At 46.3% G+C, this 22,334-nt stretch overlaps 3 protein-coding genes across 3 annotated transcripts; all 3 read right to left on the bottom strand.

Annotated features, from left to right (window-relative positions):
• Positions 1-1,794: 1,794 nt before the first annotated feature.
• On the bottom strand, positions 1,795-6,063 carry LOC134424827 (double-headed protease inhibitor, submandibular gland-like). Its single transcript, XM_063168953.1, has 8 exons — positions 5,834-6,063; positions 5,337-5,359; positions 4,677-4,804; positions 4,375-4,420; positions 3,416-3,543; positions 3,232-3,277; positions 2,442-2,575; positions 1,795-1,972 (listed from the first exon to the last, which is right to left on the bottom strand). The coding sequence occupies exons 1-8, from the start codon at positions 5,889-5,891 to the stop codon at positions 1,927-1,929; spliced, it is 609 nt and encodes a 202-aa protein (XP_063025023.1). The 5' UTR covers positions 5,892-6,063; the 3' UTR covers positions 1,795-1,926.
• A 5,358-nt stretch (positions 6,064-11,421) lies between these two features.
• On the bottom strand, positions 11,422-13,555 carry LOC134424828 (ovomucoid-like). The gene is made up of 4 exons (XM_063168954.1): positions 13,446-13,555; positions 12,610-12,632; positions 12,045-12,169; positions 11,422-11,602 (listed from the first exon to the last, which is right to left on the bottom strand). Exons 1-4 carry the CDS (start codon positions 13,498-13,500, stop codon positions 11,557-11,559), a joined length of 249 nt encoding a protein of 82 aa, XP_063025024.1. The 5' UTR covers positions 13,501-13,555; the 3' UTR covers positions 11,422-11,556.
• Positions 13,556-15,293: 1,738 nt separating this feature from the next.
• Positions 15,294-20,381, bottom strand: LOC134424829 (ovomucoid-like). The gene is made up of 8 exons (XM_063168956.1): positions 20,297-20,381; positions 19,312-19,331; positions 18,404-18,540; positions 17,863-17,920; positions 17,457-17,593; positions 16,882-16,942; positions 15,889-15,998; positions 15,294-15,397 (listed from the first exon to the last, which is right to left on the bottom strand). The coding sequence occupies exons 1-8, from the start codon at positions 20,349-20,351 to the stop codon at positions 15,352-15,354; spliced, it is 624 nt and encodes a 207-aa protein (XP_063025026.1). The 5' UTR covers positions 20,352-20,381; the 3' UTR covers positions 15,294-15,351.
• Between the last annotated feature and the right edge of the window lie 1,953 nt (positions 20,382-22,334).

The following is a 22,334-nucleotide window of genomic DNA, read 5'->3' on the forward strand; positions in this document are numbered from 1 at the left end:
CAAACACAGGCAGGGAACAAACCCTGCAGAGGAAAAGGCTGAATTGCCAGCCGGGTGGTTATTGTTATTGCCCCTTTCCACTTCTTTGTGACACCTGAACAGGGGCTTGGTGGCAAACGGGGGGAACTCTGTCCCTCTCAGGGGTAGGAAGGGCACCTGGACCTTGCTGTGCAGAGTCTTGCTGGTGTCAAGCTGAGTCCCAACCTTTGCTGGCCACTTTTTAGATTTAAATGCTACAAACCTTTAGTCTTCTAATAATCTAGAGGCTTATGAGACTGCCACATATTCACCACTTGTCCCCATTTTGCTGCAGGTGGGCAGCTCTTTTTTTGGGCCTTTCCAAAGCCTTCTGAGCAGCTATCTGATTCCTCAGGCACAAGCTACCTCAGAAGGCTGACAATAAGACCTTGCCACTGAAGATGATTTCCTGCTATGGCCAGAACTCCACCGCTCTGTGGCCGCTATGTAAACCTCTTGTCCAACAAGGAATTATAAAACAATTCAACAAACACATCCAAACTGGCTGCTTTTACTGTTCCTTAACTGTTTTATCAGACACTCAGGTAATTAGTGAGGATTCTTGTGACTCTCCAATTTCTCTCTGTTTTCTTAGGAGCAGGCACAAAGGTATGATGTAATTTATCTTACCTGTAGTAACACCAAAAGAACCCACGAAAATAAGAATTTCCATTCTTCTTCCTGCTCTCTGTGCTGGTTCTAGGGAAGACTAAGCCTCTTACATTCTGGTGGGGAGCACCTAAAAAATTCTTGGTCAAGAAATTATCTACTTCAGGAAACAAGACCAAAAAAAGTGTCTTGAAAGTCACAGATTTTGTCCTAAATATCAGCCTTAGCAGCAGGTGTTCTTTTACATAACAAGAGAATGGGAGGTGGAGAAAGGATGAGGAAGGGAGTGTGTTAGCCATGGCACTTGGGACTTTTTTTGCTTGTGCTGTTTGCATATTAACTCCTTGACTCACCCAAAGAGATGGCACATCATCACCAACAGTCACGGATGTCATTTTTCCTGCAGTGCACGCTTCAGGCTCCCACAAAGATGTTATCTTCACACCTTTTTTCCCCAGATAGAAAACACATTTGAACCGCTAGCACGCCTTCTTGCCCTTCTTTCCTGGAGTTAGAAAACCCAAGACCTTTTCCTGAGGGGTCCTCTGCCTCAAATACCACCAGTACAGCTTTTTAGATCTCTTCTGCAAGAAGCTGAAAGCCTGAGCCCAGTCTAATTTCTCCTCAGGTTCTCATTAGGCTCATTACAGCCTTGCCTAGCTTGCTGCAATTTTCTGCTGATGGGCACAATCTCAATGGACACACCCTTCAAGGAAGCAGCAGTTCCTCATTTTCCTCCCTATGAGATACCTCCTCCCTTTGCCGTGAGCCTCCTTTTTATAAGGCTGACCACCAGACCTGCCCCTTGCCCAGGTGTGACCAGGTCAAGCTGATCACACCCCCTCCCACACTCCCCCAGGACCATCCCACCAGGCCAAGGCCCCTGAAAGAAACAGTTCCTCCAAGTTCCAGTGCTGTGACAAAGACAAATCCATTTACACTCTGCAAGGCTTCAAAATTAGATTCAAAGTTGTGCTATTTTATAGCATTTTCTGATGGTTTGCTACAGAATGACATTCTGTCTTGAGGGCTTGGGCTGGTGTTTGGCTCTTTACTGTGGTTTATTTCACCACTTCTCCTGCCTGTCAGAAAAGTACCCAAAAGCCTGAAGACCATTACCCCTCCTGGAAAACAAAACCAAAATCGAAAACCACTCCATGGCCAAGATTGTGGCTGCATTTAATTTATTGATCAATCAAAGCAGAGACTGATGCATAACAGTTATGGGAGCAAGGAAGAGCATGTTTGATTGAAGAATTTGTGAGGGAAGTGTCATGTTGAAGGGTCCAGCTCCAGAGCTTAGCATTCTCCCTGGTGCCTGAAGAACAGACTTCCAAGGCTGCGTCTGAAGGGAGAGAGGGAGACCAAAATTAGAGACATGGATCTCATTTTTATAGCCTAACTTTGCCCAAATAACCCAAAAGCCATTGTGCTCTCCAAGTCATAGAGTACTTCACTTAATGTTCCGCTTCTTTTCAGATTCCTCCCGTTACACGCTTTCATAGACTGAGGAGATTTGGGACAAACCCCATAATTTTGGACACCTCCTACGGTCACACTTTCAATCACCCTGACAGGGAGGCAGCCAGCAATGCTATGAGCCTGCAAGCAGAGATCTGCTTTTAATTGCAAGGGGAGGAGGAGAAGACTCACTCAGGCTCAGGATCTGTGGTGCCTGGAGGGAGCTGGCAGAGGAGCGAGCGCTGGGAGAGGAGCACGGGGTAGGGATGGGAGCTAACGGGAGCTCTGGGGCTCCCACCAGCTGCACGGGAGCTGCTCAGGTTCCCTGGGCACGTGGTGAGCTCTGCACTTACGAGACAGCGGAGCAGAAGTGGCACTTGTTGGAGTAGGTCCTGCCGTCGGAGCCGCAGATGGGGTTGTACTCGGAGGTGCAGACCATGTTGCCGCCCTTCTGCTGGAAGTTGCCGCAGTCGATGTTGACATTTTGCTAATGGAACAAAAAACAGGGCTTAAAACTTCTGGTGCCTGTATTTTCCTACATAAGTGCTCTATGTTTGTTTAGTATTTGTGATGTGGCAAAGCGTGAAAGCACTTTTCAGGAGCAGGGCTCTGTTGTTCCAGTAATTCTGCAGACTCGGAGAATGTGCTTGCCTGGAACAGTCTGGAGTAGGGAGATGGTGGAGGCAAAAAAAAAATCTAATAAATATTGCTAAAAGTAGTGGAATGACCATGCTGGTATTTCCAGGATGGCCCTCCCACTGGCTGCTCTGGTCCAGCAGGCAAGCAGAGGCAAGTGGACAGAAAGGGGGTGGTCACAAGTCCCAGTGCACCGAGTTCTCCCACCCAGGGAATCACTGCTACTAATAGTGCTGCTGCATCAATGATGCACCATCTCTTGTTCATCCAGTTCCACAGCAAATGAAGGTCTCAGCACCTTCTTCCTGCTGTTCCCAGATCAGAGAGGGGACAAAATATCTCAGCCATGGATTAGGTTCCATACCTGTTGACCCTGGCATAACTATTTTCCTAAAGTCCTATTTCCAGGCCAAGTGTACCAGGCGAGTGGAGGCATTTCTATCATTCAGCCATGAATTAGTGTTGTAAAATGTAAGAGCAGTTAAGAGTGCAGATTTCTGGCTTTACCTGGAAGCACTCTCCGTAGGTCCTCAGGTTCACGTCCAGGCCGCTCCTTTGGGGGGAAAGCAAGTGGAGAATGAATGAGCACAGTGCAGCTGCCTCATGAGCCAAACCACCCCTTTATGCTCCAAATACCAAAAAGAGAAATACTGATCCAAAAACCCTGCCCTGCCCTGGGCCCTTCACTTACGCCACAGCAGTACAGAAGTGGCACTTGTTCCTGTAGGTGATGCCATTGGTGCCGCAGATGGGGGAGTACTCCAGGGTGCAGGGGATGTTGTAACCACTGCCAGGCTTCAGGAAACCAGTACAATCGACCTGAAACAGTCCCAGAGCAGCATTTGAATCTCTGCTCCCCTTTGCAGCGGCCCTGTGTAACGGAGTGTGGTGCAAGAGATATTCCCCCCTCTGCCCAGAGCTGCAAGATGAAAAGGGCTATGAAATCGTGCCTGTGGGTACAGCATCACTATCTGTTCTGAGGAGGGCTTCATCCCTGTCATCTTGGGGATTTTCCCCCCTGAATGCCACCATGAAGGATCCTTGCCTAAAATACCTCACACCTTTCAAAAATGGAATTTACACTCAGCTCACTGCTCCTGCAATTACTCTGAGTGTATTGAAATGGGAGTCATTGTATTATGTGAAATTGCACAGACAGAATGTTTCTTTACTCCCTCTCTCTCTCTAAACTAAAAATAGACACTCTTTGTCACTTCATGGTAGCTCCCTATATTGATACTAACTTTAACTTAACTTTGTGATAAACATTCTGATAGAATCAGGTTTTTTCTGTTACAAAATTACAGTTTAGTTGAAATTCAAACTTCTTCTGGGAATTTCTTAGCCACAACAAGCCTCTGAGTCTAAATGTAAAGGGAAGTGTTTTCATAACACAGAATGAAACACTCTTGAAATCAATAAGCTTCCTTTCTAAACTCTGTTTTACAGAAGATCTTTTGCCTTTTAAAACTCACTGATTTTGTCAGTCCAAGCAAAATGCAAATTAAATTTCCTGCCAATCTGAAATTCTTCATTTTCACCCCATTTCTGAGAGCTAGCAATTGTGTGGGTTCAGTACAGAAGGAATCCTGGGCTAGGTTTGGGCCTGGCTGTCACCCAGCAGGGGAAGGAACCAATCTCAGGCCATACCCTAACGCATCTTCCATCGTGTTTCTTGTCAAGGGCACGGTTGCGGCTGGAGGGAGAGAGGGAGAAGAAAAGCAGGGATTAATCTTTTCATGCCATGTTATCATCTCAATCATCAAGTCCCTCCACCCGTAAAGCCCCTGTAATTAATCAGATTTTGGGGCTTTGACACAGAAGATCCCGCGCATTAAGGAAGACAGAAACTTAAGAAAATTCCAGCCCACCCCACGATTAGTCACAACCCCAAGGGCTTCTTCCTGCTGCTCGAGCTGGCGCTGTGGGTGATCAGGGGACTTTCTACTCACAAGAAGTCCTTGCAGAGGGAGCACTCGTTGGGGTAGGTGCGGCCATTGGTGCCGCACACGGGGTCGTAGTTGCGGGGACAGACGACGCTCATGGTTTTTCCAGAGGCCATGTAGGAGGCGCAGTTGGCCTGGGAAAGGGGATTCATCATGTCTCCAAACTGACAGAGGGGGGTCCTTGCCCTAATCCTGGTTTTGCTGCACTGGGAGGCTACTGTGAGGAATCTCAATGGCTCCTCCATGGTGGAAGAAAATTTATATCGAGTTTCTTACAGCGTAATGAAAGCGCCTCTCTGCTGTTAAGACTTAAAGTAATTTTGGCGAGAATTATGGGCAAAAATGATCATTCCTTGGGGAATCAAGACAGGGAAGATATTAGGCAGATATTCAATAGTCATATAGATTTTCTACTGGCACTCTGTGCTGTGCTGACTCGCATTCTACATTATTAATCGCTGTCCTTTTAATCATCAAAGTGCTAAATTATCTCTCTCTGACAAAGGTGTTTTCTTACGTTGGGAAAAGAGGTGCACTTAGGGGCACTTCTTTCTTATTCATTCTCTCTTTTTTTTTCCCTCAAGCATTCCCTGACATATAGCGTGAGTATGAATTATTCATCTAGACTTCGAAATCAAGACTAAATGACAAAGATCTAATACTCACCCGTCTTTGAGCAACAGCAAGATCTACAATAAAAATAGAAATTACAAAATGTAAAAATTTTATTATGTCCTTCACTAAAATTCCTTTGGAATCGTCAATTTCCCTACAGATCAGCCAACTACACCTTCTCATTACCAAGAAGTGATTATCCTCCCAAATGTTTCATCTACTCCAAGTAAATGCAAAGTGATACACCGAGATTAAAAAAAAAATCTTATTTGTGAAACCAGAAATTTTGACTCACTAAACGAGAAATAGGACCTAAAATTTCATCCTTCTTTAGCTCCATAATCCCCACTAAGGCTCAAAAGCTTAAAGCACAGATCCCATCTGTTTGTCTGCACAAGGGTGAAGCTCATTGAAAAGAGAGGCCGCGTATTCCCAAACCATCCCATCCCCAAGAGGCTGCACCATCCTTCAGGATGCACAGAGACAGGGAAAGGATCAGGAGGTCTAGACCAGCATGGAGTGTAGCAAAAATGACAGAAATGACTTACCAGAAAAGCAGGCAAGAAGGACCAGCCCCAGAAGGGCAGCACAGTTGGCCATCTTCATGCTGGCGGCGGTGGTGGCGGCTGATCCGTGTGGGTCGGTTGCCGGAGAGTCCGTGGATGGTTCTCAGCCCTCTCCCTCCCCAGTATTTATATGCATCTCCCCGACCTTGTGAAGTCATCACCAGAAAGTAATTATTTGCTCTGTAAACTAAGAAAATTGTATCGATTACCGAGTTGAGCTCCAAAGAATACTTGTTTGTTAGAGAGATGCCCAGAAGAATTAAACAAAAATGTGAGCTACACCCAGCTTGTTAACAAAGGCGTCTTGCTGTACAATGAGTGATTTGTACTTTCCAAACAGGAGCACTGTCTCAATAGCGGATGTTATGAAATGGAACATGGAAGCTGGGGAAGGGAAAAAAGAGCCCATTTGTTGGAAGTGTTTGACTTGTGCTCACCATATCACATATGCTAGACAGGCACTGGGCTCTGGGAGACTTTCATGGTACAGCAGAGTGGGGTGACAGGAGCATGGGACATTTTACTGACATCATATCTGGGGTCTGGCAAGCATCAGTGCACTGTAAAGATGCTGAAGTCTCAGCATCTTTAAATCCCTCCACACTCTGTCCTGTAATTTCCTGGTACACTGGATTTCTCACCCACAGAAAGTCATCACGAGATAAAAGCATTACAAAAAACCCCAGAAGTTTATTAGACATTTCTGTGTAGGAGCAATAGTTATTCATCTGTTGGCAATGAGCACGAGTCTGATTAAGAAATTATGAGAGTAAGTAGCCTTAAATCTGTACTGGGATAATGTTTCTTATTAATGGCAAGCAACTGGTATTCTGTGCAGGTGAAATGGCCTTGTTAATACCAAAGGCATTCCAGAAAAAATTCCAGTAACTGCAAACAGGAGGAGAGCCGTTAGGCTTCCCCCTTCTCCCTCAATTATATGGCATTAAATTTAGAGTGTCAGCTGAGAGTCGTGTTTTAGGGAAGATAAGTGATAAATAATGTGCTAGGCTCTGCTAAGTGGCTCGACTCTATCGCAAGTGTATGGAAAAACAAATAGGGGATATTGCATAAAATAATAAATTTTTGATTTAAGGTAGTCACGGGAGGAAGTGACGGATGGAACTTGTTTGTGCTTCAGAAGAAGCCTAATTCATACATGTGGCTTAAAGGCAGCCTGAGTTTTAAATAGAAAATCAGAATTGGTTTTCTTATTATCCTGGGAGATGTTCGACACTTGGCATGAGCAGATAAATCATAAAAATGTAACTGAAGGTGTAAGGGAACCATAGTCAGAGAATGGAGCTTGTGGGATTTGGCCTGTTTATATCAATGAAATCATTTTCCTGAAAAATAAATGAATAATGCTATTTGGATCTCTTTCACAAATATCACAAGTTGAAGGGTTCCTTTGAAAGTTGTTTCTGTCGCATTCTTAGCATCCTGAGCGTGTTGACTTTCAGATTCCTTGAACTGATTGTGAGCACATTTGGAAAGGAAGCCGTAGTCACGGAAGCATTAATATTGATTAATCTCCAGGGGCAGGAATGCCAAAGTCTGAAAACAAAGCTTCCTCAGAGCCTGCACCAGCCACCAGTGGAGGTGCTGCTTGCCAGCCCCGTGCCTGGGGGGGCTCCAGGAGCAGAATCTCTCTCTACTTCAGCCCTGCCACCCAAACTCCCCCAAACCCACCTCCAGATCCGAGATCCCCATTAGCAGAACCGTGCTGCTTCTCCTGCTGCGTTTCCTGCCAGGCTGGAGCCAGCAGGAGCTGCTGTGCCTGGCAGGTGTCGGCCGGGGAGCGGCACCGCTCTCATGTTGAGCCAGCACCTGCCCTTTCATTAGCCAGATCCCCTGGGAGATCCGCTCTGCCTCACGTGCTGCCCCGAGGGTCTTGGTGCCCATCCAAAAAGCTCTTCTCCTCCAGCAGCCCCTGCCACTTCCCAGGGCAGCAGGGAGGAAAAGAGAAACGAGGAGAGAGCCTTGCTACAGGGTCTGGGAGAAGGGATGGGAGACAAAGGGCTGGCTCTGCAGGGCAGGGCAGGAGAGCTGCTGGGACAGGTGTGACAGGGGATTGCACAAGGAGCAGCAGGAAACAGAGGGAATGGGGCAGCACTAATCACAGGAGAGCAGATGGACTGAAAGCAGGCATTAGGAGCAGTGAAAAACAGCAGTGCTCACAACGGCGAGCCTTGGGAAATGTCCTACACCTGTTGCAAATGGGAAGGGCAAAGTGAGCCCACCTGCCCAAAGCCCTGGGATGTGAGTGATGGTGCCAGACTGTTCTCAGTGGTGCCCAGTGACAGGACAAGGAGCAGTGCCCATGAACTAAAACACAAGTTCCACCTCGACAGGAGGAGAGAATTCTTTCCATTGAGAGTTGCAGAGCACTGGAACAGCTGCCCAGGGAGGTGGTGGAGTCTCCCTGGAGTCATCCCAAACCCACTTGGCCATGCTCCTGTCACCTGCTCCAGGTGCCCCTGCTTTGGCAGGGGGTTTGGACTGGAGGATCTCCAGAGGTCACTTCCAATCCAAACTATCCTGTGATTCTGAGGCTCAGAAATACCATGATGGAGGGCTCAGTAAAGTGACTTTGGGATTATTTTAATGTTACTACAGACACGAGATCCATATAGAAGGTTAAATAAAACTCTTAAATAAAATGCTTCCTTCTATTCCTGACTCCTAGAGGACAAACATTCAGGAAGGTTATGGCCACATGGATGGGATCAATGTTGGCCATCATGTGAGGAGTCCTCTTGTATTAAGGTACATTTCCAGTAACTCCGGGTTTCTAATCCAGCAGCATTTCTTCCCATAGCAGTGATAATCTCCTGGGAAGCTTTTCCTCTGATCTCAAGACTTCCTACCTCAAGTCCATAACCAACCACAACCTAAAAATTTTTTCACTGATGATGCTCCCTGCTTTGGTTTAAAACTTGCCATAGTCTTCATCTGGCTACAAAGAGCAACAACGGGGGTTTTTTTCATTATTATTATTATTATTATCAAACACGAGGGTGGGTGTGTGCGCGCAGGATTTGCTGCCGTGCCAGCAGCAGCATCCCTGTGCTCTGCAGCAGTCACGGACAGCGAGAACAAAGCGGCTGCAGCCCGGGCAGGAGCTCCCTGCGGCTCCGGGCATGGGGAGCAACCGCAGGAGATCCCGGCCGAGCTGCTGTTCCCACACCTCTGCACACGGGGGCAGAGCTGCATCTTCTATGAGAGCAGAAATTCAATTTACAGCCCGCAAAGCCCCTGCTCTAAGCCGCACTCACCTATTATTCCTCCTTGTAGTTCAGCCATCTGATTGCTGCCTGAATATCCCCAGTCTTTTAAGCATAGATGATATCACAGGCAAGGGTGTCTGGAATTATTTGACTGTCTGGAAGCTGCATGCTAACAGCTTAAGGCTGAGGATCCCAATCCCTCAGTGAATCTCAGCTCTGCCTCGCTGCAATAGCTCTGACACAGCCAGCCCCCCAAAACACCCGCAATTAATTCACTTTTCAAACATAATTTTGTTTTTCTCCACATCAAGTAAGAATGCAGTAATAAACCATTTCTCCTGACAGAAGCCACAGAGAGAAACTGCATTAACAGAAAGGTCTAGACTGGCCTGAGGTATATTTTGGCCAGAAACAAGTCGAACAATGCACAAAAATAGAAGAAATTATATAAAATAAAGCAAAACAAAATAAGTATATGCAATGTGTTAATCAGGTTGTGGGGTAATTGAATGGCATTTCCTGAATCCAAAACATCAGATAATAACATAAAGTGCTGAGGTACTGCTCAAAGAATTGTACCATAAAATACCTTGGCAGGCAGACAATGTTTCCTGCCTTGAATTTCCTGGAGGGAGAGTTAGATTAGTAATGGTGAGAGGATTTGTGCTGTTGTGGCAGGATTTTATTGAGAAGCAATAAAAAAAATTATTTCCAACGAGGTGCTCATAAAGGAGAATGCTCTTCCTCTCCATCTTAAGGAGCATCCAGGATGAGCTGCTGGGGCAGGAGGCCGGGGCTGCACTGGGGTCCTGCCCTGCCCCTGGTCACTCCTGAGCAGTGCCAGAGGATTTATCATTTCTACTCACAGAAACTGCCCTTAATTGCCTGCTGGATTTTCCTGTTTGGCAGACATGCCCCTGCAAGAGGCCCTCTGAGCATCACAGGGATCCCCAGCACGATCGGGAGCTCTGCTGTCTCCAAGGCATCGCGGCTCCTCAGGGCCATCCTCATCCTCCCTGCTGCTGCCCGAGGAAAAAATAACTGCTGCAGCTGCTGCTCTCCTAGCCTGACTCCCACGCTCTGCAGAGGGGGAGAAGAAGGAGCCTGAATGTGCCCCACACCCCCAGCACCACCTCCCAGAGCCTCAATTTATCCTGGTCCCCTGAAATCACATCTGACACTGAAAAGCCTTCCTGCACACAGACAGGAGGGACATTCCAGCCCCAGGAAGGGACTTGGCACTAAATGGTTGCAGAGAATCATGTCTTTTGGAAATAAATTGTCTCCTTTTAGAGAGCTGCTCTCTGCAGTCTCTGGGAAGTGACACATTGTCACTTAAGATCATTAACTATTTGACTGTGAGGCTGCTGCCTCTGCAGCACGCGGCACTGGCAGCGCCTGGCTGTTAATGAATAATAAATTAACACCACGACTCTGAGCCCTTCCTTTCATCAGCCGAGGCTTCCAGAGGCCGGAGAATCTCAAAGGATCCTCTACAAGCGACAGTCAAGGTAATTACCTTCAACCAGCACTAAGTGATGGGTGAGGTGCCCAGATGGGCTCGGTGGTTGCCAGCATCCCCTGGACAGCAGCTCTGTTAGCTCTGGCTGCCCACGGGTGTTCTGCAGTGCCCCTCAGCAATGAACCAGCGTGGGCAGCCCAGAGAAAACTCCCTGTGACATTGCTCTGGGGAGCAGAGCAGATTGCAAAAGGCTTTCTCTCAGCTACAGGTGAGTTTTCAGTCCTGCTCGCGAGGTGGAGGCAGCTTGGAATGTGACCTTCCTCACATGTTCTCCTGCAGGTGTAAGAAATTGGGGATAACCCTGGGAACTGAAACAGGGGTGAGCAGCTCATTGTGCCAGCAGGACCCCTTCTGTGTGGCAGAGCAGTGCCAGAACACCCCAATTACAAGTCTTGGGATTGTCTCTAATCATGTTAATGTTTAGGTTTGCCCGGGGCCTCTTGGTGCTGCCAGGCTATAGAGAGTGAGGCTGGGGGAGGCTGCAGGCGTTTGACAGCAGCAGCTGGGAGGGGAGGGAGGCAGCTCCTCTCAGCCAGGCTCCTCTCAGGCTCTGTCACATCCCCTCAGAGCAGGAAAAGGACAGGAGCACCAGGATGCATCCCCAGCCTGGCTTTTCTTCTGGAAAGCTGGATAAAGGCAGATGCCCACCAAAGCTGCCCATTGCCTTTGCAGTTGGAGTTGGTGTTTTTGTGGATCAGAACACCCTTCTCCCTCTCCCCTGTAATTTGCCCATTAATTTCCACACCCCAGGGTTGTTGCAGTGGTATAATCATGCAACCTGCTAGGTAAAGCCAGAATGAGACTGAAGGACAACATAAATGCTGGGTCTTTTTTTTATTGTCAGAGGTTTCAGGGTTGATAAGAGGTTTTCAAGGGTCAGGGGTTTAGGAAGTCATCTGCCATGGGGAACACTCTCAGGGAGGGATGCTCTTTCTCAGCTGAATCCTGTCAAGAACTTAACAGGCTTCAAGAGACCTCAAGGCAAGAACTCCACGGCTTCTCCTGCAGGGAAAGAAATCAGTAAGAAATCAGTACCTCAGAGACAGAACACCTGGGCTTTTACTGCTGGTCTGTCCCTCTACACCACAGAGGGACTTCTGAACTCCATTCCACATATTTCCTTTTATTATTGACATATAAAGACAAGCAAAGTTCTTAATTTAAAAGACCAAATAGTCTTTAAGAAACAGACTTTGCTGAGAGAAAGCTCTTTTGCAAATCACGTAAGAGGAAAACGTGGAACACAATGTTGTGTCTTTATATCTGAAACAAAGGAGTTCCTAGCAAACTCTCAAAAAAAAATTAAAAATTACCCTTAATGGTGAGAGAAAAACAAATGAAATAAAAGCACTTTACTTCTCCAGCCAGTGTCCAAGACTGATTAGCCAGTTTAAGCTAAGTTAATTCACCACTGAGTAGGTGAAGAGATTTATTCCATACGTACAGGTAGGCATTGCAGAACGTGCATTTGTTGGGGTAGGTGACACCATCAGACCCACAGTGGGGGACATACTCCATGGAGCACATGTTCCTGATGGTCCTCTGGTTCCTGCAGTAGACAGGTGCAGCCTGTATTCACAAAAAAAAAAAAAAAAAAAAAAAAAAAAAAGAGCTCTTAAGCAAAGCTGGGTGAGAAAGTTGGCATCAGGAGGCCCCACACACCCCTTGAGCTGCCCCCTTGCTGCCCAGATGCTGAGGAACAGCCCAGGGATGGGGCAGGATGCAGAGGAGTGCTGCCTCCAGCCATGCAGAGCCTGGGAAACCACTGCAAACGATGCTGCAGTAACTTTGACAACAACCTGGACATGAGCTGGCTGCTGCCCTACTTGTTGAAGCTATCAGCAGATGAAAATGGCAATTTCACCCGATAATATCTGTGGCAAATATTGCTCAGGCAGCTGGGTGTCTCAGGATTTTGAAAGGCTCCATCATGATGTGATTAGTAAAGATTTATACAGAAACTGCTTTAAGGAAATAAAGGATGGAGAATAGAAAAATCTGTCCCTTACCTGCAGCGCATCAGTAGCTGGAACTAAAAAAAAAAAAACAGAAGAACAAATGAAATATGTTACAAATGTAATTCATAGATTCTGTTAAAATCTGAGAATGCATGCCCTGAATACATATCTTCCAACTCCCTATGTGCTAGCAAATTATTCTTAGACAAAAGGAATTTCAGGCACAATGTTGTGCCATACTGTATGTTGATTCTGTAGTATTTTTATTTAATGAGGGTTACAGTCAAAATGGAAAAAGCTGTGTAAAATAAAAGAAGAGAAAGGCATTTTCTATGGTTCAAAGGATGGAACAGGACATGAACTCAAAGCAAAGCAAATTATTGAGGTAAAGAGGGACATAAAGCTGACAAGTACACAGAGGCATCTTATATGCATTGCCAATATTATTTTTAAATAAGAATAGTATTTAGTGAGAAGTGAATTTATAAAGCTCCTACAGCAATTCAGGCTCTCAAACTACACCTCAGTTCAGGATGACTGCAAGAAATGTTCACTTTCATTCAGTAGAATTATTTGTGTTTCTGCAAGATTTCAGAGGTTAAGCACTGGTTGTCTGAGTCTCTGGGTTGCACCACGTTCGTGTCACTTCTTTCATTATGCATAAACTAGCACTGAGAGCAGAGCTGTTCCCACAGTTGTTCTTACCCACTCAGTTCTGTTGCTAAAATATTACCCCATAAGTGATAGTCTCTGATGTCAAGTCTTTTCAACACTATCTTTCTAGGAGTAAATAAGTCCTTGCAGAACGGAGCTCTTTCCAGTCTGAGGATGGTTTTTTTTGTGGTTTTGAAGACAGCCAGCGCTTACTCCAAGGCACAGCCACTCACCTGAGATGCAGAAAAGGGCCAGAGAGAGCAGAAGCAGCACTCCCGTGATCTTCATGGTGGCTGGATGAGCTGCGAGCAGCAGAGCTGGGCTTTTGCTCAGGAAACACAGCCTGGGTTCTGTCCTCAGGTGCCAACCACGCTTATATGTGTGCCTGCTCCTCTGGGGGGGCGTGTGTGTTTGTGCATGTTCATATTTGCCTTATCCACCCTTATCCTGGGGCAACACTTCCAGCCTTTTGTCTCAGTGGTAATATCAGTGGAGGTAAGCTGTGCTGGAAGCCAAGAGTGGTGTTTCTTCATCAACGGGAGTCACGGGGAGTTTAGATGTGTGAGATACACCCTCTGAGTCCTTATTTTAAGTGAAATATGTGACAGTTTCCTCCTGAAGGACCACAGAAAATTCCTGCAGGCAAAAGAGCCACTGTGCAAAGTGCTGTCAGGTTTTCTGTGTGTTCACCTATCACTGCTTATTTTTGTGCAGTGCTTTTTCACGAGAAAATCATTGAATGAAATGCTTCCATAGCAGAAAGGCTCTCCTTTTATTTTTGTGCTTCCCAAGTAAAACATCACTAAGTTATAGTGAAAGCAGGAAAACAATGGACCAGGAAGGCAAGCAAGAGGGCATCCCAGACACTGAAATGAATCCTGGAAAATGACAAGGAATGGAGAAACTTTTATGGGACTATGCAAAAAAAAAAAATTTACAATTGCTATTTCCCCTAAAAGCCATTAGCTTTGCAGTAATAGACTTTTAGTATGATGATGACAGAATGATTTGGGACCCTAGCATGGATCCTAGAAAAGCTGAACCCAATCTGGAAATCACTGTTTCATCCATCTGCCCATTTCTCCATAAATCCTTTGTTTTACCACCGAAGCATTGCTTTTTGGGACAACCTCCATCAAGGAGAACAAGCACCCCTCTCCCTTTGACTCCCAGAAGAAATGCATGCGGGAGATATTACATTTTAGAAGGGATAAGCCCAACTTATTTATGACTCTCTTGTGTGGATTAAAAAAAAAAAAAACAAAACCCAATTCAATACTCAAACAGAAGACAAAAGCAAAATAAATTTCAAGCACAATACGCCAATGACAGGTCACACTCTCAAGAAACAGAAGGATGCTTTGTCCTTGGATTTTGAAACACTGCTGAAATACTCCTTGGGCTGGCAGAGAACACTGTGTAATTGAAGACTGAGAGAAGACAAGCAGGCAGGAGTAGGCACCACACCTAGGAAGGCATTAATCTCAAAACTTGAAAGGTTTTAAAGGACGAGTCCAGGATGAGAAAAATCTGGTAATAAGTCAGCTGGAGGACTTGGACAAATAGACAGGGACATTGCAGGTGTCTGAACAATATGGGCTTTGCCAGCAGGGTGCCCTTGAGAGAGCAGCACTTGAGGGGAGCACAGAGCCAGGGATCAGCTCTGGGCAGTGACACCAAGGTGGGACTGGGCTTTGCTGACAGGGAAAATGCACCAGGAGCACCTGAGGAGGGACCCTCCTGTGCCACCCCTTCAGCCCTGTCCAACGTCAAACATTAAAGGGTCTGAGCACTAATGCAGGGACATTATTGTCATTATGTGCAAAGACATACAGCTCTGGGGTTGGAGCATCTGTATTTAATTTTTTGTCTTTTATGAGAGGGAGGGGAGGAAGATTATGTTCTTGTTCTATCCCAGAGCTTTGAGCACGTAACCTATTCTGCCCAGTATCATCATCCAACAAATCAAGGCAATGTTTCATGAGCCAACACATGAAAGAAGACAGGGAAATGTTGCTGATTTAGTTTATTGAGAAAGAAAATCAGGAGTGAGCTGAGTTCCCCAGAAGGTGAGATGGACTGATCTTTATCTGGGATTTTCCAGTGAGGATCCCGTGGTGAATTCTCTTGGCACTATACTCAGCATTTTCCAAAATGGCTCAAAGAGATAGTCCCATTGCTGTCCCTGAAGTAAGGAGAGGAAAGAATTAATTAAACACAGAGTCCTGCCTGCTATAATCTGTCTTTTTGATGGCTCCTAGAGATGGTGTCAGATGGGATCCTGCCCCAGAGCCAAGGAACTTGCAGACTCCCATTTGCTATTTGATTATTAAGACATGAGTGAAACAATTTAACCCATTCTTAAGACTGAAAATATCTGTGGGGAAACTACAGTGGAATTTCAAAAGGAAAGGAATTTCATTTCCTTTGCAGCATGCAAGAAAAATTCCATTTAGGTTAAATGCTCTTCAAACCATTCACACTGACAAAGCAGCCGTAGCATTTTTTATGCTCTAATGAAAAAAATAAATGAACGCTTGACACGGTGGCTGGCATTCCCTCCTGCCCCAAATCCCTAATCAACAGTATCCAGCAAACAAAAAAAGCAGTAACTGTGCAAACTTGTGCCCACGGGAGGCAACTGATAAAACAGACATCACTGATATTTGTACATACACGACTGCATTGCAGAAGATACACTTATTGTTGTATGTTGTGTTGTCAGAGCCACAGAGAGGCATGTAGTCCAGTGAGCAGACAGGTTTGGGGTAGTCACTGCAGTCAACCTGTAAAAAATAAATAAAAATAAAAGAGTCTGATGTGGAGGAGTCAGTAGCACAAGGGCTTGAACCCTGAGCTAGAGCTGCAGTGCTAGTGATACCAATCTCACCAAACGTAATTAACTTCCTTGCACATCTGATATAAACTGAGGTGTCAGTTTCTCCCATGCCAGGAGAATTTAATAATATAAAAATAGATCATAATTTCCTGTTTGAAGAGATGTATATCATAACCTGGTCATGGCATTTCCAAGCAGCAGCAGTTCACTCGGTGAAGGTGCCGTGCTCTGTGTTCCCAAGCTGGCCAGGAAATTAAATGGAAAAACACTGGTGTCTGGAGAAATGGAGTGCTGATCCTCTATAAAGGTCCACTATCCCTCCTGGAGTCTTAAAACTGGAAGATCAGCAGGTGGCTGGATACTGCAAGAGTGGGATTCTGTTTCCTGGAGCAATGGTGTTGCACTTGCTGAGGAGAATTGTAGAGCTAAAAGTGTGTCTGGGTGCAGGAAGAGGCTGAGGAATTTCATGGAGGAGAAATCTATCAAGGCTTAGTGACTGTACTAGGCTTAGGCTCTGCACCAAGTTGCCAGGGTCTAGATGGAGCATTGGTCGGACCCCAAAAGCCATTCTCTGTTCCTTTTCACAGTTCTGCCCTGATGGATTATTTCTACTACTCTTTTACTCATCCCTTCCTGAGCAGTCACCCGCTCCTTTCCTGGCATTCACACAAATAACATTTATTGCATGTAGAGAAGGCAAAACCTCTCCCCTTCTGCAGCACAGCAGCTGTTTCACTTCTGCTGGTCTGGGGGCTGCTGCAGACACTGGCAGTGCTTCCCCTGACAGCAGCAGCACCAAAACCCAGCCCCTGATCACCCAAATCACTTACTGCGACAATTTCCTTCTTACATTCACCATCAGCCTTCTTGCCAATGCTGGTTCCAGCCTCCCTGGGAAGGGAAGAGACCTGCATTAGGGAGCCCTGCAAGCAGCCTGTCCTGCTGAGCCCCATCACCAGCAATGCTGAGCAGCCCCAGGCACAAGGATGGGATACAGGAGGCACCAGCTGATGTTGTGCCCATGTGGCTCCAGGGACCAGCTCGGGTGGTGTCACTGCCTGCCAGGGAGCTGGTTTGCAGCAAGATGTGAGGGACAGGGGTCATGGTGGATGAGGAGACAGGCTGTGTGACAATGTCAATGCCCCCTGGGTGAGTTGTTATCCTCTGCAAGGCAGCATCTCCCACACGGACCCTTTTGACTTAGTTAAGAGCAGCATCCTCTCCTGTGTGAGATCCCCACCCAGCCCTCCCCTTCTCTGCCTACACCAAAGGCATGGATCTCCTTCTAATGACAGAGGACAGCAAGGTTTAGTCAGGAGGAAAAGAGGAGGTCTTGTTAGAAGTCCTGCTGTCCAAAAGAGCAGTTGCAGGAGCAGCAGCCCCAGGCCCTGTGCTCAGCACTCACAGGCTCCGGGCGCAGAGCAGGCACTCATTGTCGTAGGTGACCCAGTCGGTCCCGCAGACGGGGCTGATGTCTTTGCTGCAGATCAGCCCCACTTTGCCCTCCTCGCTGGTTGAGTTGGGGTACCTGCTGCAATCCACCTGGGGAGGGAACAAACAAAGCCCTGGTGAAGGCCTTGCTGACAGCACACAAGGGGATCGGGTGTGTCTGCCTGGCCACACAGGACAGCACCACAGCGGGAGAAAAGCTTTTCTCTCAGTCTCAGTGATGGCACTTCACTTGGAGGTGACCACTGCAAGATTGTGGCAGCTCATCTGTGTTCTTGTTTAGGGTCTGAATTATTTCAATAAGCACCCTTGGACACTCAGAAGCAGGACACACCCCTTGTTTTGCCCTTGGTTTAACTTACGGGGGCAACTTCCTTGCACTCTCCATCGTGGTCTTTGCTGACATTGGTTCCATATTCTCTGCAGGGGAGAAAGACAAATGTAAGGAAGTTCAGCAAAGATGTCTTGCAACATTCTAGGTGCTAAAATTAACACAAGGGAAAACTGACTTTCTCAGTCAGGCTTTTTTTATATCTGTATTTGAGAAGGTAGAGCCACCCTCCCTCATCAGCTGAGTAGCTGGCAGGGATGTAAAACCTTGGGAAGCTTTGGGGCCATTTTGGGCAGCCCTGAACAGAGCATCTCTATCCTCTTGCTGCGATGAGATGTGCTCTCAGAGCCATCACCTGGCCACTCCTTGAGACAGAGAAGAAAAAACCTGAATAAATTACAGAAGCAAAAGAAAGACACGGCGGCTAAAGCCTGAGCGCTGTGCCGTGATAGCCAAGCTCATTTTGGAGGAAATGACACGGGTGATGTGTGACAGATTGGTGAGCTGTGGTGGTGCCAGGAGCCCTGAGCTGTGCTGCCTGGGGTCCCCACGTGTCCCCAAGCAGAACATACGCGTTGTAGGCGCAGAGCAGGCACTCGTTGCCGTAGGTGACGCCGTCGGAGCCGCAGATGGGGCTGACGGCCTCGCTGCACACCAGCACCTCTTTGCCCTCCTCGTTTGTGGTGTTGGGATAGGTACTGCAGTCCACCTGCCACAGCAATCACAGCAACAGGGTGAGAAAACCTGAGACGTTCACAGCTCTCAGTGCGTGTGGGACACTGGGCTGGTACAACCGGTCCTCACTGCCACAGCACAAACTTCTGCTGTGGGTCCCTCAGGAGAATCCTTCCTGCAGAGATGTCCCCGAAGAGCAGGAGAAGAGGAGGAGGAGGGAAGAGCTATAACCATGCAGCCCCTTGGATGGGATAAACCAGTGCTGGTCTCTCATGCTCTCTTGACATGATTTTATAAAGGCTCTACATTGGTCCCTAGATCTTCTATTCTTGTGGCCCCTCCACTGCACCTCTGGTTTTACTTTTTCATTCTTAATACACTGATCATGTTTTTTTTTTCAGAGGACCAAGACCTGTGAGGAAGCTGGATTAGCTCAGAGTATTTTAGTATTTCAGTAGGTTGCTCTCAGGTAAGTTCTGATGCTAGCCTATTGCTTTAATTTAGAACCAGCTATGTATTTTCAGTTTAAAGCTTAGACCAGTGTAAAGTTGCTGAAAAATTAGTTAATCCAAAAACATTATAACATTACTACTAAAACATTATTAGCATACAGCATAGATGTACAGCCCAGGGCAGTATAATTTCATGTTTTACCCTGTAGGATCTGATTACAGTGACCTGAGTGTGACACTTGGGTGAAAAACAGCTGAGCATTTACAGGCTGGAGGTTTTTCCCATTCCTTTGGTTATACCTTTATCAGGCCACATACTTGAGAAAGGTGACAGAAAGAAATCTTCCACTTACCTCAATCCCAAAGACAGTATCTGGAAAAGAAAAGAGAGGCAGAAAGTATGAACAAAAGCCAATGTGATAAGACCTCAATTAAAGCTGGAAATATGGATATAAAATTCCTGTGTGCAGGACCAAGCCAAATGATTTCTAGTGATTGTTTTTTGAACTAAATAAACTATGTATGATTTTTTTCCTCTATGTTGATAACCATAATAGCATTGCTTATTGCTGGCTATGATGAAACACCTTTTTGAATAGCTTTGTTCTTTTTTTGTTCTGAGACATGTAGATTTATTAATTGAAAACAGAACAGCTTTTCCTTCCTTATCTTTTTACACATCCGCTTTGACCCTAAAGCGCTGCTGTTATGTATCTGGAAATACACCTGAATCAACAGAGACAAATGCAAATAGTCACCTACAGGATAAGCAAATACATACAGCATCTGTTGACAGAAATATGCATTTGAAAGAAGGTGAGTGTGAAAAAAATATCTTTGGCTTTGTAATTTCATAAGTTGTGAATATGCAGTGAGAACATCAGAGTCTGGCTTGTTTTCATCTCTTGCTGTTCCATTAGCAGAAAGAGCATTGCAGGAAATTTGCCAGGGTCTTGCAGAGAACTTGCCTGTGCCGTTACAATATTTTCCTTACTAGTTACCAGAGGTCTGACCCTCTTCTCATGGCCTTATTTCAAGTATTCATCCATTTGCTGTAATTGTACAAGGCTAAGCAGTGTAATGGTGTGAGAACATCAGTGTACAAAGTGTAACAGCACGAGTTGCCAGCACAGAACTCCATTGCTGTTATTTATATTTATGACAAACCACCAGCTACAGCAGCGAGCCACTGAGGACTACCCTGAAAAACACCCCTGCAACCTGCACGATGCCAACCGAGGCAGCAGAGCCCTCTGAAGGAGATTTCCTCTCTTTGGATCCTCTGCCTTATCCCTTTGAAGGCAGCCGGGACTCAGAGACACCTGGAGAATCACTCACCTGGGGCGCAGCAAAGCGCGAAGGAGAGGAGCACCAGAATTGCTGCCCTGGTCATGCTGGAGGCGCTGGAGTCTGCAGGCTGCTGCTCCCACTCTGCTCAGAGATGGTCCCTGCAGGGCTGCCTGCAAATATATACAAATGCAATGTCTAAACTGTTCAACTGTAACATAGAACAACCTGCAGAATCTGTCAGCAGCACAATGAGGCCGGGAATATTTATGGAGGTCTTGACTTTTCGGGTAATGGTCTGAGCCTGCCAGGCAATTGATTTTGGCTGGACACCTGGTTAATAGATCAAGACAAGTATCACAAGTTCTGAGTGGTCAAAAGAAAACAAACAGCCTTTTGGACAAAAGAAACCTCTTTGGGACTCTGGTGGAAATGTAAGGAGCACAAGATACTGAGGGGAATAAAGAGCAGGCCACTGATTTGTCTCTTGTAGAGCAACATCTCCCATCAGGGACAGCTTAAGCAGTACCACCCTGCCTGCAGGCCAGGCTGAGTCTCTGCTTTCCTTTCTGCTTTTGGGTGGGTTTTTCTCCCCAAATTCCCAAATAATCACCTCTAGGTACAAACACAGCTCAGGTGTGGCTTTGCCATCAGCAGCACCAGCTAAGTTTCATCAGGCAGGTCTGGCAGGACCGTGTCCAGCCTGTGGATCCAAAGGTTTTTGGCACCAGTTTGAGTAAAGCCAAGGCTTCATGACAGTTTCACTGCCTGGGTATAGAAGAGCTCAGTAGAAGACTTGAAAGCAGATTAAAAATCTGTCAAATGCCACTAAAAATGTCACTTGAACCTTAGCAACAAGGAGCACTTATTTACAGACCTGGTCCCAGTTAAACACAAGGATTCAGGGTGTTCTGCCAAGCCAGCTGAAGAACAAAAGACACTGAGGGTTTGGGAACCTATTTACATTGCACCAGCTACACCTGAAAGTACAGTAGGTCCTTTCCTCTTGCAGGTATTTTATAAAATGATTCTTAAAATATAGAATCTGTCCCCATTTCCCTGTCTGTCTCACACCACCAGCCTTTGTGTCATCTCCAAATTGCTCCTGCCTAGGAGCAGGTCTGCACCTCAGCTGTTTTAGTAGCTGTAATTTTGCAGGAGTGAGTTCTGCCTGTAACCTGTTGCCCATCCCTTTCACAGGTTCATAATGTCAAGGATTGGGGTTTTTTGGGGGGTCATTGGATCTAAGCATTGTGCTTAGGGTAACTTCAGAATTTTGGGATGTGCAGAGCAAAAGGTGCTTTACAGGTGCTGCCTTTAATGAACCAGGCACCACCCATAAGACAAATGAAATTCATCTGAAATCATTGAAATTCACCCCAAGCAAATGTGTTGTTGTCTGATCCACCACAGTAGTCTAAAGGGTATATTTTGATCCTTACCTGGATATATTGGATATTGCATGGAATCACCTCTCCTGGCACACCCAGAAGGCCACAGCATGGCTGTGTGGATATGCAGGTCACATTTTCACATCCAAGAGATGAGATTCTTCACAGGCAGAAGCATCGAAATAATTATGCTGCTGTGATTGTTTCTGTAAATTACAGGGAGCATGCATGAATATTTCAGACAGATTTGGCACATCTTCAGGATATATTGCCCTGATGTGCCTTGTGAGCAGCATCTCTGGAAGCCAAACTCTTTTCCCTGAGCATGTGCAGGAGTTACTGAAGCTGCTCCCTGCATGTCACAGTTGCTGATTTTTCCTGTGCAGAGTTGGAGGGAGCTACATCCCTCTGGGTTAAATATGGAATTTGCCGCTCCCTCATCCAACCAAGACCTATCCAAACGATCCTCACCAGCCTTCACAGCCCCAGCCCTGGACAGTGCTGTCCTTTGGGCAAGACCAACCTCTCCTGATGAGTGGAGAGCATTTTCCTGCCAAAGTCTGGCACGTGTTACACCACTGAAAAATTTTCCACTTCAACTCCTGGGTTCAGCTCTAGGTCTGGCACTGGCCCCAGGCAACTCAGATTTTCTCTGAGCACCACAATGCCTGTTGGATGTCCAGCAGGTGCCTTATTTC

Source organism: Melospiza melodia, chromosome 14 (assembly GCF_035770615.1).
Source record: "Melospiza melodia melodia isolate bMelMel2 chromosome 14, bMelMel2.pri, whole genome shotgun sequence".
NCBI lineage: Eukaryota > Metazoa > Chordata > Aves > Passeriformes > Passerellidae > Melospiza > Melospiza melodia.